The sequence below is a fragment of the Pseudopipra pipra genome, chromosome 12 (assembly GCF_036250125.1).
Source record: "Pseudopipra pipra isolate bDixPip1 chromosome 12, bDixPip1.hap1, whole genome shotgun sequence".
Classification (NCBI taxonomy): domain Eukaryota; kingdom Metazoa; phylum Chordata; class Aves; order Passeriformes; family Pipridae; genus Pseudopipra; species Pseudopipra pipra.
Window position 1 is genome coordinate 6,287,467 of NC_087560.1, and position 17,209 is coordinate 6,304,675.

Sequence of the window (17,209 nt, forward strand, 5' to 3'; positions counted from 1 at the left end):
TAAGGATGCAATCTGACCCACACTTTTTGACATTGAAATTGTTTCATAATAACAACGAAGGGGGATGCAGCACAGACTGTCAGGGCCATGGGAACACTAACTAGCTATCCATATTTTCCACACCAACAGTGTCTCTTTCTTTCTAAGGCATCTGGTAATTGTCATTCTCTTTTATTTGAATAATCTTTTGAAGGACCAAGACTTTGGTGATTTTACGTGTAAGTCCTTTGCAAGCATGTATTTATATAAATGGTATTGTTAAAGCATTGCTTTTCTGTGTTTTTAATAACGAATAAGCTCCAACCATGCTAAGATGGGTATTTGGGAACACAAAGCAAACTTGATTTTTTTTTCCCCTCCCTGTTATAAACTCCTTATCATGTGCTCCGCAAAATGGCATGATCAGGATTTTGAGAATTAGTGATGCGATTCTTCGCTGCAGCCTCAGTTTACTCAGCTTCTTGTTTATGAGTGTTACGGAGAAAACATTTGCAAAGAGCATTTTTAGATAAACTGAAGTGGGACTCCAACATGAGCTTTCCAGAGAAGGGCAATGAAGATGGCGAAGGGTCTGGAGCACAAGCTTGATGAGGAGCAGCTGAGGGAGCTGGGGGGGCTCAGCCTGGAGAAAAGGACCCTCGGGGGGACCTTCTCACTCTCTGCAACTCCCTGACAGGAGGGGGGAGCCAGGTGGGTGTCAGGCTCTGCTCCCAGGGAACAAGGGACAGGATAAGGGGACAGAGTCTTGACCTGCACCCGAGGAGGTTTAGGTTGGACGTTAGGAATAATTTCTTCACAGGAATGGTGATTAGACACTGGAATGGGCTGCCCAGGGAGGTGGTGGAGTCACCGTCCCTGGAGGTGTTTAAAGAACGACTGGACGCGGCACTCGGTGCCATGGTCTGGTTGACACGGGGGTGTTCGGTCATGGGTTGGACTCGGTGCTCTCAGAGGCCTTTCCAACCTAATCCGTTCTGTGGATATCGGCACTTCCCAATTGCTCACCGGCCTGGGAGGCGGGCGGGCGGGCACGTTATTAATTAACACCACAGCAGCGAGGTCTATAAAGCAGAATTCCTCACTGAGCACGGGTGACGAGAACAGTCCCGCCCCCTCAGGCCCCGGGGCCGAGCCCGGGCGGTGTCAGGGCGGATCGGGCGGGGCGGGGCCGGGGGCGGCGCGGGGCGAACATGGCGGCGGCCGAGGCGGCGGCGCTGAGGGTGTCGCGGCAGGAGAGGGAGCTGCGCTGGCTGGCGGCCGAGGTTGGGCGGCTGAAGGAGCCGCAGGAGCCGCGCTGCCCCGGCACCGCCAGCCCCGAGCTGCAGCGGCTGCGGGCCGAGAATGAGAAGCTGCGCTACCGCCTGCTGCACCTGCGCCGCAGCCTGGCGGCCGAGCTGGGCCGGGCGGCGCCGGCCGAGCCCCCGGGCGGCGCGGAGGTACAGCCCGGCGGCGAGCGGGGGCTCCGGGCCGTCCGGGCCCCGGCGGGGAGGGAAGGGGCGGGACAGGGGCGCTCAGGGACCCGTCAGCAGCCCGCGGGGGTCGCGGTGCTCGGGGGGGTGCGAGCCTGTCGCGGTGTCCGCCCGCGGCACTGAACAGCGCTCCTGCCTTTGCGCCAGTGTCACGGAATCTGAGAATGGGTTGGGTTGGGATCGTCTCGTTCCAACCCCTTGCCGTGGGCAGCGACACCTTCCACTAGACCGGGTTGCTCAGAGCCCCATCCGACCTGGCCTTGAACACTTGCATGGATGTGGCACCCACAGCTTCTCTGAGCAACCCGTGCCAGGTGTGACAGCACTGAAAGTTGTCGCTGCTCAGTGCTTCCACGGTCTCTCTGGGGAGGTTTTGCCGGTGATAGTTGTAGTAGTGCCATTGGGCACTACTTTACCTGGCCACTTTACCTGGTGAGCGGTTTTGCTGTGTCTGCAGAGCATCAAAAAGATGCAGCTTAGATGTGTTATGAGAAGTCTTTGTGCTCAGGACATTATTTATTCCCCTGGAATTGCCTTTTTAGCCCAGCGTTGTACTGGTCTGGTTTGGTTTAATGATTGCTGGGAAAAGTCTTAAAGACACAGCAGGTGCATACTTTGTATTATCACTGTTTCAGAAAGTCTGCAGTGCAAGTCCAACTGATGCAGTGAATCAAAATAAAGAGGAAAAGAAAAAAGAAAATAAGGCTGTGAATCAACATCAGAATGATGTAAGTGATTACTTTATACTACATAATAATAGAAGAAGGAGTGTTGTTTGACCAGGTTCAGAAAGGGTGCTCAAATCTGAAATACTTTGCTGTATTTTGAAATCCTAGCTTTTGGGGAAAAGGCATAGAGGAAAAAAAAAACATTATTTAGGAGCTTCATCTTCTATTAGTAGGGTTACTTACACATTCTTGGATCTCTACATTTTATGTAAGGAAAGGATTGGGGTTATTGGGAAATAAAGGTCATAATTCTGCAGTGCCTAAAGAGAGTGAATGTTCATGAGCAGTTAAACAGCGTGATGGCTGAAAGGATGTTGGCAACACTGGCTGTAGTGTTGAGCTTAATAATTCATCTTATGTTAAACTAGAGTAACCTTCACATGCACTATCTTCTTTGAATCTGATGCTTGGAATGGACTGGCAGAAGTGAGGGCTTGTTGGAGTGATTCAGATTTCTCTAGGACACCTGCTAAATGCAAATTCTGGGGCAGGAATATAGGCTGCTTTCTGAGGTCAAACCCACAGAGCCACTTAGGCCCAGATTGATGAAAGTGCATGGAAAATTGGAAAGCTGCTATAAAACAATCAGGAAGTTGGATGAGACTATCCTGTGTATAATTATTTACAAATGCTTTACTACATTTTAGTATAAATCCTAGTACAGTGAAATCTGGTCCAAGTTGGGACCTCTGGGGGTGCACCAGCACTGTGAATCCTTTACTTCTCTCACAAGTATGTATGTGTATAATCTACTTTATTTGTTACAGCTACAGTGTGTGCCAAGCTTCATAGAAGACAGACTGAAGCTTTACGAAGCACTGAAAAAAGAACATGATGCTTTGCTAGCTTACAGAGCAGCCAACCAGAGCCAATCTATCAAAATTACTCTGAAAGATGGAACGATGGCTGAAGGGGAATCTTGGAAAACCACGCCGTATCAATTAGCTGTAGGAATGAGGTAACCTGCAGATTCAAGGAGTTGTACTTTTGCAGTGATAAAACTGTTACTGTCATTTGTGTCTTAGCTTGTGAAAAATATGTCATGGTCAGTGGATGGTGACTCTCTTAAATTTGTTTATTTGGAAAGCATTGAAACTTCAGCTTAATGCAGAATAAGCAGGTGGTTGAAATTACTGTTCTGAGTGATAGTTGAGGTTCATAGTACTTGGGATCCTAATGCTTGCTTACAGTTAAAGAGTAAATCAGTGAGAGTGCTAGGAATTAATAGAGACATCTGAAGTTCTGTGAGTTACCAGATACAGTAGAACCTGTTGTACAAAGCAGTCTTTCCTCCAGATCCCCAGCACTGAAAACTGTGAAATGAGACTTCTCAAGACTTAAACACTTCTCTACTTTTAAGGTAAAGAACCATAAGACTACCACAGAAACAAAAATTTAAGGTCTTCAGGTGCTACAAGATGTAGGTGTGATCTCACAGGGTTTAGAAACCTAAGGTCTTTTACAAATTGAACCTAAATCTTCAGGTCTCTCATCATCTTTTCTGGTTTTTTAGTCAAGCGTTGGCCTCGAATGCAGTCATAGCCAAAGTGAATGGTGAACTGTGGGACCTGGATCGTCCACTGGAGGGAGATTGTACTCTAGAGCTGCTGACCTTTGATGATGAAGAAGCAAAAGCTGTGAGTAAACACTCTCTGGTTTCTGCTTGATTAGAAGAACTAATGACATAAAATTGATTGCAGCATTAGGCTTTTAAAATCTTGAAATAAAAAAAAAAGCGACAGAACTTTAAAGTAATGTGTTTCCTATGATTCAACAAAGATGAGATACTAAGTGCCTATAATCTGAGAGTGAATAAAATCTTGGTGTTCTTTTTATCCTTCTCTTTTACATAAACAGGTTATTTCTCAAATGAGATCATACAGAACATCTTGATTTGTATGCTAACTTGAAATAGTTTAATGTCTTCTAAGATGTGTTTTGTGGTTTGACTCAGTGCATCTGAAGATCAGACTGTGAAAGCAAAGTAAGACTGTCTTACCATTTTCTAAAAATTGTCCAATATTATATTTGAGTCATTAATAAAATCTTCATCTCCTTGTACTGGCACTGCTTAATAAAACCTTAAGTAGTCATATCTGAGTCAGTTAAACTATGAATATTCTTAGCAACATGCCCAAGATTTTTTTTTTAATGGGGTTCAGTCTGAAACCTTTGTTTATACACTAGAATTAGACTTCAGTTTTGTCAAGGAATTATTCATGTGATTAAGCTTGTCTTAGGCATTTCATGTAAAGGCTTTATCTTGTAGCAATGGCTCTCAATTAGTCCAAATTAGTAGAAACTTTAAACATAAGACTGGTATTGATCTACTGGGTTGTTGGCTCCCCTCTGCTGACATTTTCAGGTAATGTACTTTACAGACCTATTAATAAATGTACTGAATGTGAACAGTGGAAGCTTAATTGGCTACATTGTTTTAGGTCTGATTAGTGTTGCATAGACTTTTGACTGACTGGAAACTAACTTAAAAATGAACAAGGTACAGTAAGTACTGAGTTGATGGGATAGCACACAGGTATAATCACAGTCTTTCAGACTGAAGTATGGTGGGCCTTTAGTGCTACATCTGACATTATATCAGTCATTTAGAGTACTTCAAAATGAGAACAGGAAATTGTTTTACCTCTCTTAAAATTTAAACAACCTTAGTTCCAGTCTGTTTCCCATCTGCAGATATACTTAATGGTTTGGTTTTTTTCTTTTTAGTTACGCAGTGCCATTGACCCCTTGGCTTGCTCACCTGTCTTTATTTGCAGGTTTATTGGCATTCAAGTGCTCACATCCTTGGAGAGGCCATGGAAGGATATTTTGGGGGCTGCTTGTGCTATGGACCACCAATTGAGAACGGATTTTATTATGACATGTATATTGAAGATAGGTAAAATTTCAGTGTCTTAGAACTTTTATACTCCGTATTGAAGCTCAGTACTAGAATTATTTTGTTCTGTCAAGTTTCTGCATGTTCAAAGTAAAATCGTGTCTCTAATATGATTTGAAGCTGACAGGTCAGTCTTCTGTGTAGACACATAAATTGAGTGTGTGTGTATATTTAAATTCAGGAGCACTGTTCAGACACCTGCTCTGTAAGACTTGCAGCTGTTCAACGTTCTGTGGAAAAAACGTAGAGTGGGTAAAACTTTGTGAACTTCTGGGGACACAAAGGAGATGGAAACCAAACCCCCATGATTCTTCAAGGAAACCAAGTCACTTGTACCAAGGGCACATGTGCATGTAACTTGTATAAGTGTTTACTACTTTTCTAATCCTTGTGCACAGCTTTACAATTCTGTTTTTTCTTTGTTTATCTTTCTGTAGTCAGGGAGAATACTGAATCTGCATCAGCTGATAAACAGACTCCTGCAGCTGGGTTGAGCCTTTCCTCCCCTCCTTTTTTTTTTTTTTCCTAAATCATATGTATACTTCAACCTGAAGGTCTTCCAGACATTTAATCATGTCAAAGACTATTCTAGGAATGATTGCAGTGGGTTTGTTTGGGGTGGTATTGTTTGTGTTTCTGAGTTTAGTTTCTGAAAATAGAGCTGATTGGAAGAAACTAAGAAAATACTGTGACAAATCACAACAACACATTTTTATGGTTTCAAATTAGACCACTAGAAAGTGGTTAATTGAAAAAAATGGGAGTATCAAAATAATTAATTTGTATTTCTTTTGCCTGTGTCTTTTTGTTTAGAGGTGTGTCTAGCACTGAATTCCCACTACTAGAGAACCACTGTAAAAATATCATAAAAGAGAAACAGGCTTTTGAAAGGCTGGAAGTCAAAAAGGAGACGCTGCTGGACATGTTTAAGGTAAATCTTTTGAGTAGCTGTGGTTCTGGTAAAATGATCTTTTAAAATCTAAGTTTTCTTAGAATTCTGCATGTGACTGACTCATCAGAGTTTTACCTGTCTAGTAAACCACAGAAAAAGAATACCATCCTTTGCCCCCTCTATTTCCTCTCAAATGTTAAAAATAATTTTTATTAGTGCCTGAACACATTTTGATTACACAAAAACACCTCAGGCTCAATGAGATGACAGATAAGTACACAAAAGGCACACATTCCTTCTGGCTCACTTGCAGAGACAGGTCAAAAAAAACTTTTGGGTTAGCCCCCTGTTTTATACAGTGAATACTGCCAGTCTCACTGTACTGTGTAATTCAGGTGGTACTTGCCATTCTCAACACACCCTCAGGGGACTTTTTATCCCTCCCCTTGTTTTACAACTCTTCTGAAAGGATGTTGAACTGTTGAATACAAGCTTTTTTTTTTTTAGTTGCAAGTGTCTATTACTGATGCACTTGCATTATTAATACATAATTTTAGAAGAGAATTTTGTTATCCATTTTATTGATATTTCTGACTTTTCATGTTTCCACACACAGTATAACAAGTTTAAGTGTCGTATCCTTAATGAGAAGGTGAAGACACCAACTACCACAATATACAGGTAAAGAAATATACTCCAAAAGTATTATGAAGTATTTTTATACTTAGTTTATTTAAACTGAGAGGAGAATAAATTGGTTTTTTGTTTTGTTTTTTATTCTGACTTCTGAATTCTTGTGTGATTGGGACTTAAGTTTGCAGTTAACATTGCTACTGATGTAAAATGAGATCTTTTCTCTGCTGGGACAGATTAGGTCTCAATTTGTGGGCAAATGGCAAATCCAGTTTTTAGTCATTCCCTCTGGTTTCAGTAAACTGATTAAAGTAAGTTACCACCCTTGACACTGGATTGGTGCATAGTGGATAACACTAACTCTTAGCTCATTGTGGGATGAGGAACCAGCTTATTCAGTTGCTCATTCCAGTCAGTTGGAAAATGGCAAAACCATTTTTCTGTTTGATGTGCATAGTTTGAAATCTCCTGGGCAACTTTAACATGAAGTTCACATGTGGAACTGTATGAACTGGTAACTGTGCTATGATGCTCTTGATAACAGATCAACTATGCTGAGCATTTACTGAGTGAATATCCCAGTTCAGGTGGAATTCACAGCTGCATTTAGGGTGCACTGAACTTGCTGCTTGTTGCATATTTGTATTTTTAGCATGAACTTGTCACATTAGTGACTGTACAGAAAAATGTTGGAGAGTTTGGAAATGAACACTTTTTTTCTCTTGGCATATAGATGTGGTCCACTGATTGATCTCTGCAGGGGTCCACACGTCAGACACACTGGAAAAATTAAGGCCCTTAAAATAGTTAAGGTAAGTTAAAATTAAGTATACATTGAAACTGAAATAAACTAGAGCACAGTTGATTTATTTATATATTTCTTTCTCCTGAGCTGATTACGCTAGGGTCCTTTTATTGTTTTCTTTGTTTACTCTGAAAATAGTCCTTCATTTGTTTGCCGGCTCCCACTGTACAAGTAGAACTACAGACTTGAATCATTTGTCTGCATCCAAGGTTTACTGATTCTTGACTTTCATGGTAGCACGTCAGTGAAAGTTAACAGCATCTTTTTTTATCAGAGTATTAGTGTAGTAACATGCCTGTTTAGACTGAAGAGTACTGCAAAAGCACTGTAGCTAGCAGTGACCAAATTAGCCGTGGAAACAACTGTCCCATGCCCAGTAGAGAAGTGCAGAGCCTAAGCCCATGTGGCAGTGCTGTTCCAGTATCTCCAGCCATCACTGCACCTGTGCCCTGGTTGGAGTCTGTACTTGCTGTCACATCTCTGTGTGAGGGGTGTTGTGAGCATGCTCTGTTCTGCAGTAGATGGACATCCAAGTATTTATTGCATCAGAAAGTACTAATGTGACCTTGTCAGATGGTACAGGAGGTGAAGTGGATGCTGGTAGATCTGCAAGTGCTGCTGTTAAGAGATGGCATTGCTTACAGGAAAGGCAGAGACAGTGTTGGCAGAGGCCTCTGGTTTTGTGGTGTAGTTTAAGTTATTCACAGATGCTAATTTTGGTAACCTTATTAGACTGACCTCATCAGAACATTAATCATAGTTGCTTTTGCTGGCTTCCTAACTGAAGTGTATGGAACTCTGAATTCCAGGGATTACATATTAGATTGTCAAAACAGCTCAGAATTAACTCTGAGAGTTAGGTTTGTGTCTTTCATGTTTCTCCACTGCATTATGTTTTGAGTGTAAACAAGTGCTGCTTTTTTAGCTGCTATAGCATGAAATAATAAAGCATGATGTAAGTTGAAACAAGGTACCTAAGTAGAGTAAAAATATTCCTTGACCAGTCACTTTTGTTTGTCATCTGTATTAATGTGCTGACTGAAAGGCACTGCAGTATCTTTGTGTTATAAACAAATGCTGAAAGACTGCATATGAATCTTTTCCAAGGAAAAAAATAATAATGTTTGAACGTGTTAATGTTTATCCCTCCTTTCCCTGATATTTTGTAATATTATCCTAAAGTCTGGGTTTTGTGTGTCAGAGTTCCTCTACATATTGGGAAGGAAAATCTGATATGGAAACTCTGCAGAGAATATATGGAATATCCTTTCCTGATAACAAAATGATGAAGGAATGGGAAAAAATACAGGAAGAAGCCAAAAACCGGGATCATAGGAAAATTGGAAAGGTACAGTATTCCATTGTCTACTTATTTTATACTTCTATAATAGAATTCATTCTCTTTCCTTGTTTTTTAGTTCTGGTTTGTTTCTTTTCCATTTTTGGCAGTTTGAATGAGAGCTAGTTCTATTTGTTTCTTGGTGTTGCTTACATTTTGAATTTTTCTTCTACAGACTCAACTTGTCACTTGCATATGAGTACTAAACTAATGTTGGGAAGAACTTCATGGGTTTAGTCCCTTGGTTTAGGGAAGTACATCTTAAACCTTTTAATGTAGAGTCTACCTAAACCACTGTATTTTTCATAGTAGAGATAATTTCTTTGAAAAGTGCATAAATAACATGGTTTGGTCTGTCTTTATTATAGGTATAAATAAGGTTTACACCTTTGCTATAGTTTTGTTGAGAGGGTGGAGCTATAGGGAGGGTATTTGGGAAAAGAAAGAAGCTTTGTGGATATGTAAAGGCACAATGAGCAGTACAGGTGAAAGCAGAGAGACATTTACTCGAAAAACTGTTATGTTCTGCAGTTCTATCTGAATTGTTGTTAGAGCAATCTGGTTTTAATTTACCTAGGATCAAGAACTCTTCTTCTTTCATGATTTGAGTCCTGGAAGCTGCTTTTTCCTCCCCAGAGGTGCCTTTCTTTATAACACACTCGTGGATTTCATACGGGTGAGTATATGGTGATGTATAACTCTTAAGAAATTTAATATCAGTTGTCAGTCTTAAATTGACATTCATAGCACTGAGCTATCCACAGAAAAATAAGTATCTATGTATATAAATATTTACCAGATTTTCAGTGTGATTATACAGATCTAACCTGTTTTGAAAATAGTGCAGAGTGAAGCTGTGCTTTTCCAGTTGTGCAAAACTTACAGTAGTCCTTTAGTCTCTCTGTAAATTGCCATCATAATAACACAGTTTAAAAGAATCAAGCTTTGGCCTGTCAAAAGCTCTGTAACCTTTTAAATGGTGAATTTGTTCTACAGGGGGAATATCACAGGCGTAATTTTACTGAAGTTGTGTCTCCAAACATCTTCAACAGTAAACTCTGGGAAGCTTCAGGACACTGGCAGCACTACAGTGAAAACATGTTCTCTTTTGAGATCGAGAAGGAAACTTTTGCCCTTAAACCAATGAATTGTCCTGGACATTGGTTTGTACTCTTAACTGGAAAACTTCTGATTTTCCTTCATTTATCCTTTTTGAGGCTGAGGAGAATAAATGGAGTATTAATACATGTTGTCATGTATGTTCTCAATAGACTACTAAGCCAGCTGGGTGTGTCGAGGGGGCTTCTCTGACAGTGTCCCAGAAGTGAGTCTGCCCTAAGTGAGCTAGGTTTGTGCATGCTAATACTAGTCTGTACCACTAGTGAATACAAGTTGTTTTGGGTAGAGATAGGCATCAGATGTGCTGTACCAAGAAGGTACAAATGAACCAGCCTTGATTAACTCTTGCAGTGGTTTTTTTTTCTAGGTGGTCTTCAGCAGTACATTCTGAGTGAAACACTTTTTCTGTTTGCCTGTCTTTTAGGGTGCAAACAACCTGAATGAATAAATGCTTAAAAATGTGATTACTGTCTGTATTGATCTTGGTTTATTTCTGTGTTGTCTTAAATCTCCTGTAAGAAGGATAAAGGGAAGGCTCTTTCATGTTCCTTCTAGCTTGATGTTTGCCCATCGTCCACGATCCTGGAGGGAATTGCCTCTTAGACTTGCAGATTTTGGAGTTCTGCACCGAAATGAGCTCTCTGGGACTTTAAGTGGCTTGACTCGTGTAAGGCGCTTCCAACAGGATGATGCTCACATCTTTTGCACAATGGAACAGGTAAAGAAAGACAACTCCAAAATACCAAGCACCTCCCACACCCCCACAAGTCAAAAAAACCCCAAACAAACCCTTTCTTCTCTCAGTGCAAACAGTAAACAAGTAAAGAGGAAGAAATCCCTGAAGTATTTCAACTCTAGCTTCTTCCATTGTGTTGCTGTATAGCATAACAGTGCTTTTGATGGTTTCTTTTGGTAGGTTTAGGTGCTTCCTTCTTAGATATTTGATATTCTATATTTCTTAACTCTGCAATATTGCTGAACTCAATAGCCTGTTGGACTTGGCTGCTTTGTTGCAAGTTTCTCAAATAATAATGCTGTACTCAGTTTTTTACTTTATTTTTATTTTTTTCTTTAAAGTTACAAAATGCTCATATCAAAAGCAGAAAACAGTATTGTCTGAGGGATCTTATTGTTTGTGAATTATGTAGCAAGATTTTCTGTATGGAATTTTTCTATTTAGAAAGATGCACTGGGCAACTAAATCCCAAAAAATAATTTTTTTTTTTTTTTTTTACATCTTCCATCCGCCCCTGCAAAGAAAAAAGCTGTTGACCATGTTTTGTTTTCTGTAGTAATGCTGAACAAATACTTCAATTTGGGTTTGTAGGATGTGGGTTTTAATTTTTTCTTATTTAATGGACTCTCTTATTCTGGTTATGATGAATTCAGTAGTTTCAATTACAATTTTATGTAAGTAACTTTTAATTAATATATTTTGGTTCGTGTTTAAGATTGAAGAAGAAATTGAGGGCTGTCTTGATTTCTTGAAGTCAGTATATGCTGTCTTTGGTTTTACTTTTCAACTACATCTTTCTACAAGACCCGAAAATTACCTTGGAGAGTTAGAGATCTGGGATCATGCAGAAAAGGTAATTCATTTAAAAGCAAACAAACAAAGCAACTCCTTAATATTTGTATTTGCAGAGGTAGATATTTAACTGAGTTCCTTCATGTCGAATAGTGAAATTCCTTACCTCAGATCCTAAATACTGTCCTGAGTGGAAATGCCTGTTGAAAAACATCACATTAGATCTAAAGTTACTGTATAAAAATGAGAACTTCCAGATTCTTACTTAGCCCCTTATCTTGAACTGGTTAGATTTCTGGGGTTTTTTTCTGATTATTCACATAGTGTACAAGGTTACTTGTCATAAATGAACAAATGCTTGAGCAAAAGGGGTTGTGCTGCCTGTTGGCTGCCTTTGAATTTTAAAGGCAAATGCTTTGACTTCCAGTAATGAGAAACCCTGCTATACCTTCTTTAATTACTCTCTCACTTTTTTGACTAGCAACTTCAAAACAGCTTGAATAAATTTGGAGAGCAATGGCTTTTGAATCCAGGAGATGGAGCGTTTTATGGTCCTAAGGTTAGTGATTCAGTGTTTTAATATAACTTTAGGGTAGACAAGAATGCAGACATACTGCAGGCAAACTGTATTTAGTAACTGTGTTATTTTGCTTCACAGATTGATATTAAAATCAAAGATGCAATTGGGAGGTACCATCAATGTGCTACCATCCAACTTGACTTCCAGCTGCCCATTCGATTTAATCTCACTTATGTTGGGTGAGTGGTTAAGCTAAATAGCTTCCTCTTTTAAATGAAATAATGAATAAAAATAATCATAAATGCTTTCATTATCTGTAATTCCCATTATGTATTAATGCTGTGCTGCTCATTTAACAAATGGTTAGCCTGGCAAGGAGAGTCACAAGCTTGATGTAACAATAGCTCACTTTAGTTGAAATGCTATTGAGTGCAGGAAAATCTCATCAGCTGTCTTGTCTGCCAGTTCTGAGGACAACTGATCATATATAATGCTAAAAAAACCTCAGCTGAGTCAGTTTTCACTTCCAGCCCAGTCACAGTGTCCCCTTGGAAGAAGACATACCATACGAATTCAAACATGCCTTAAGGAGCTGCTGTGTTTGTACTAAGTACTTCTTTGTTTTTATTGGGTAAAACTAGTTAACTTTGAACATAAACCCAATACAAAGAGTTTTTAGTGAAAATCTCTTTGGCTTCCAGCTAGAAAGACGGATTTTTATCCACTGAGAAGATTAATATCATGTTAACTCGAATACACATTTTCTGGGTTGTTTTTCTTGTAGTGTTTGTTTTTTGCATATTATCAAGATATCGATAGGGAAGACAGAATAAGAATCTTTGTTACTTTTTGGTCCTGCTGCATGTTCTGCAGTAGGTGCCACAGCTTTTTAGTAGGTGATGGTACTGTTGCAAACAGCTGGCTTTTTTTTTTATCGCAGTATTGTAATTTAAGCAAAGTAATGAACAGGTGAGGTTCAAAAGGGGAGGTAAGGTCCTGTGCAACAAAATAAAAGCAAGTCATAGTGGAAGAGAGAGAACAAGGAAGAACATAAAATATTAAAATGCACAGAAATGGTGCTGAGTCAGTCGAGTGTCTTTTCAAATTTAAGAGTCAGTGTCTATGCCACTGGCCATAGGCATGATTATTTTAAGTCACTGATTATTCAGTATTCCTTTAAAAACCTAGATGACTTAAAGGACATTTTTAATAAAAAGAGTAGATTTTGCCTGAGTATAACTAACTGAATTTCGTCCATCTGTTAAAAGTAGAATCAAAAACACTAGTAGGATTACATGTGTGTGAGCTAAGACAATTTCAATTTTTTTAAAAATTTTACTTGCTTTTTTTTTTTTAGTAAGGATGGCGACGATAAGAAAAGGCCAGTGATTATTCACAGAGCTATTTTGGGATCTGTGGAGAGGATGATAGCTATTCTAGCAGAAAATTATGGAGGAAAATGGTATGTAGCACAAATGGACTTCTAAGAAGTGTTAAACAATGTAGATAGTGCAGATCCTTCCTGATGTCCCATATGTTATAATGCAAAAATAATATCCCTAGAATTTTCTCCAAATTAGTAGGTAAGATTACAAGAAAAGAAGTCCAGTTTTCTGGTCTGAGTTGTGACTAGTTTGTTATTAGAAATTCAGTTTCATGAGACTGCAGAAAAAAAGCAGAATAATGCAGAAATAAGAATTGTAATTGAATGTGTAAGTCCTGCATTATTTTTGTTCCTTTTTTCCTTAAAAATCATCCTTTTGTACTGGGAAGATGTCAGACATATGTAAAGCACTTATTTGTATATATACAGACATGAATTAGTAGTAATATATGAAATATTTTTTGTACTTCTGAGATGGGTTGGTTTATCTTGAATAAGCTCTGAAGGTATTTTTTTCATTAATGTGTTTTTAAAGTATTAAGGAAGAGTTAATTCTTAGTTTCAGTCACTTATCTCTCTGACTGTTCACTTTTGACTGTAAAGTTAAAAATGAAAATTATGTGAAAAAAAATTCTGTTTAAAAATGTGCAGTCTGCTAGGAAGAGAACAGAAAGCCCAAGTTCTGCATTTGTCATTTTACTGGAATCAATCCATTTGCTACTTCACGTGAACTTGAAAACACGACGATAACGTACTATCCAGCGTAGCTAACATAAAGATTTCTACAAAGTAAAGAAATTATTATTGTGGAACACAGCTGTGGTTATGAATGCAAGTGTCAAGTGCACATTTCTCCCATGTGTCCCTCATGCTCTCCAGGCCGCTCTGGTTGTCCCCACGGCAGGTCATGGTGGTGCCCGTGGGACCGACAGCGGAAGAGTATGCCCAGCAGGTGAGAGCAGGGCGATTCTAAGGGATCCTCAGGGACTTGTTCCAGAATGGAGAATGAATGCTTTAAGGATTTTGAAGACGTTATTTGGGGGGGAGAAGTAAAGTTTTCAATATACAGTTTCCAGTCTAAAACTTGTGTAAGCCTGAGTAAGGGGTATGTAACTTTAAGTGGTTTGAGTTCTGTTATTATGGACATAATTATTAAAGGAAAAAACATTCTGGATGACAACTAATGCTTCATTTCACTACTATCAGCTTAAAGTGGGGAGAGAGCCAGTTTCATCCATTTCCCACCGTGTATATTCTTGACTACATCACTTTTGACCATGGTGGGTTTTACCCCTCTCCCCTGCTTCTAATACAAGAATAAGTGGGTTTGTTCCTTCTGCTTTTTCTGCTTTCTCAGAGTAAGGACACATTTTTAACACTGAGCAGTGTAGCTGCCTGAGGACAGCAGCACATATTTGATATGGATGTTACCTTCCAACTGTAGTCCTGCTAAGCCCTTAAGTGTGTGTTGTTTTCTTCAGATAAAGTCATTGAATTCCTTGCAGTGATTCATAAGAGCAAAATTATGCACATACATGAATTAATTATTGGGAGAGATCAGTAATTATAGGATGTACAAATGTATGTTTTAAAATATATAGTAATACTGAGAGTGTTTTGGTTTGGTTTTTTTAGGTTTGCAACCAATTTTTTGAAGCTGGATTTATGTCAGATGTGGATCTTGATCAAAGTTGCACATTAAACAAGAAAATTAGAAATGCACAGCTGGCTCAGTATAACTTCATTTTAGGTAGGTAATTGCAGCATCTTACAATAGAGTTTGTCTAGAGACTCATTTTGTAATGTAAATAGTTTCATATTATGTTCTGTCTTGCAGTGGTTGGAGAAAAGGAGAAAGCAAATAATGCTGTCAACGTGCGAACAAGAGACAACAAGGTTCATGGAGAGATTTCAGTATCTTCTGCTATTGAAAAACTCAAGAAACTTAAGAGTTCACATATTCCAAATGCAGAAGAAGAATTCTGACGTTGCTTTTGGGGAAAAAAATAATATTAGCTGCCCGTGGGAAATGTTTCTTGTGCACAGCAGTGATGCTCATCTGAGAGAATTTTCAGTTAATGGATACACAAAATAAGCCAGTGTAGCAATGTTGGTGCTCCAGGAAAAGCATGAGAGGACAGATGCACCTGCCAACTCCTTTAGCAATCACATGAGTTTCCAATCTGCCTGAATCAGAGAATGCTTGCTCAAAAAGTCCTATGCCTCTAATAAGATATGTTGGGTTTGCTGTGGAAGTAAATCAGGGCTGCATGACCCCCAGGAACAGGAGGCTGGGAAGGGCAGTGGCTGCTGTGGGAATGCTGAGCTCCCTCACTCACAGGGCAGGTGCACACCTGTGTTACAGAATGCAGAGCTTGGCGGTCGGTTGGTGCCTGAGGAGCAGTTTGGTTTAGGTTTTTTCTAGCTCCAGATTGTAAAAAAAAACTTTTGTGGGGGGAATAGCTTGGTTGTTTCAGAATCTGTTCACAGACTACAAATACTTTGGTGTCTTTGGAAGTCTCAGTGAAACAAGGCACTGATGGAGTCGGTGTGATAACTGGTTGCTGCAAAGGTGGTTGCCAAGAATGCAGTTGAATTACTCCCCATATCTGTGTGTCAAGTGTTTTATTTTTTCCTGTGTTTGCTGTTGATTTGGCTTTTTCCTAAAACAAAAAAACTTCAAAAAACCTTTCTATATGTAATTTATTGTTGGATTTGCTGGGGATACTGAGAGCACTGAGAAGGAGCAGAGGACAATTCTAATATTAAAACAGCATGTTGGAATTTAAATTTGCCATATTTCTGTTTTGTTTATGCTTATAAATGATTTTTAAAGTTGCCATTGCAGGCAATTGAACTGGATTTTTTCTGAGATTTTTACCATGATTTCTTTTCACTTTCATATGCTGTTTTCTAGTTGAATGGCTTAGACAGCGTTAAATGTATTGCTCAGTTATCTAAGCTATACAGCTGTGATTTAAATAGTTGTGATTTAAATGCCACAGCCATAAAGCAGAAAATACTATTTAGGGCATAAATGTTACACAGATGCAAAGCTTGTGTTTTGCTTCTGCCTGACACTTGTACCGACTCATGTTTAATAGGTCTTTGTTTAGTTTGGTATTTGTTTGGGTTTGTGCATCTCTTTTTATCTCCTGCTTTTAGAAGAAAAGGAAAAAAAATAGAAGGAATGAGTGGTAGGAAAGCTTTGTGTTCCACTTAACAGAATTAACGGTGTGCAGAGCGTGATTTTTATTTATATTTCTATATTTCATGTATAAAATCATTTGGACTAGAGCTTATGTGATGCATGTGTGATATATTCAGACTGCAGAATTCAACTACTGGGTTCGTTTTTCTTACAGTGAAGTTCTAGCTTTTGCACGTATCAGACTTTTTTAGCACACATGTATCGATGCTCTTGGCATTTCAGTTTTCATGTGACGTGCAGCAAGGAGAGAGGTCAGGAACTACACAGAATCACAGAATAGTTTGGGTTGAAAGGGACTTCTGGAGATCACTCAGGCAGGGTCACCTGGAGCAGGTGACACAGGAACAGGTCCAGGTTGGTTTGGAATGTCTCCAGAGAGGGAACCTTGAAGCCCTCTCTGGGCAGCTGTTCCAGTGCTCTGCCACCCTGAACATAAAGAAGTTCTTCGTCATGTTGAGGGAGAACTTCTTGTGTTTTAGTTTACGGCCCTTGCTCCTTGTCCTGTCACCCAAAAGAGTCTGGCACCTTCCTCTTGGCACCCGCCTTTGAGGTACTTATATGTATTGATGAGGTTAAATAGAAATCAGTAAAAATAATGTAAAGTTTCCTACAGGGAGAAATACGCAGAGAGCAGGGCAGAGGGCCGACAGCAGTGCCCGGTGCCTGAGGGGCAGAGGCCGCG

At 39.5% G+C, this 17,209-nt stretch overlaps 1 protein-coding gene across 1 annotated transcript; it reads left to right on the plus strand.

Annotated features, from left to right (window-relative positions):
* The first annotated feature begins 1,165 nt into the window (after positions 1-1,165).
* On the plus strand, positions 1,166-16,106 carry LOC135420826 (threonine--tRNA ligase 1, cytoplasmic-like). The gene is made up of 19 exons (XM_064668702.1): positions 1,166-1,436; positions 2,105-2,197; positions 2,965-3,155; positions 3,711-3,834; positions 4,975-5,096; positions 5,910-6,027; positions 6,605-6,669; positions 7,355-7,433; positions 8,628-8,774; positions 9,343-9,441; positions 9,762-9,928; positions 10,440-10,602; positions 11,336-11,473; positions 11,894-11,971; positions 12,071-12,171; positions 13,290-13,394; positions 14,196-14,268; positions 14,952-15,066; positions 15,154-16,106. Exons 1-19 carry the CDS (start codon positions 1,191-1,193, stop codon positions 15,300-15,302), a joined length of 2,373 nt encoding a protein of 790 aa, XP_064524772.1. The 5' UTR covers positions 1,166-1,190; the 3' UTR covers positions 15,303-16,106.
* The last annotated feature ends 1,103 nt before the right edge of the window (positions 16,107-17,209 follow it).

Coding starts and splice junctions, on each gene's coding strand:
- LOC135420826 (XM_064668702.1), top strand. CDS start 1,191: ATGGCGGCGGCCGAGGCGGCGGCGCTGAGGGTGTCGCGGCAGGAGAGG. Junction 3,835..4,974: donor ATGATGAAGAAGCAAAAGCT/GTGAGTAAACAC, acceptor CTTTATTTGCAG/GTTTATTGGCATTCAAGTGC. Junction 14,269..14,951: donor CGGAAGAGTATGCCCAGCAG/GTGAGAGCAGGG, acceptor TGGTTTTTTTAG/GTTTGCAACCAATTTTTTGA.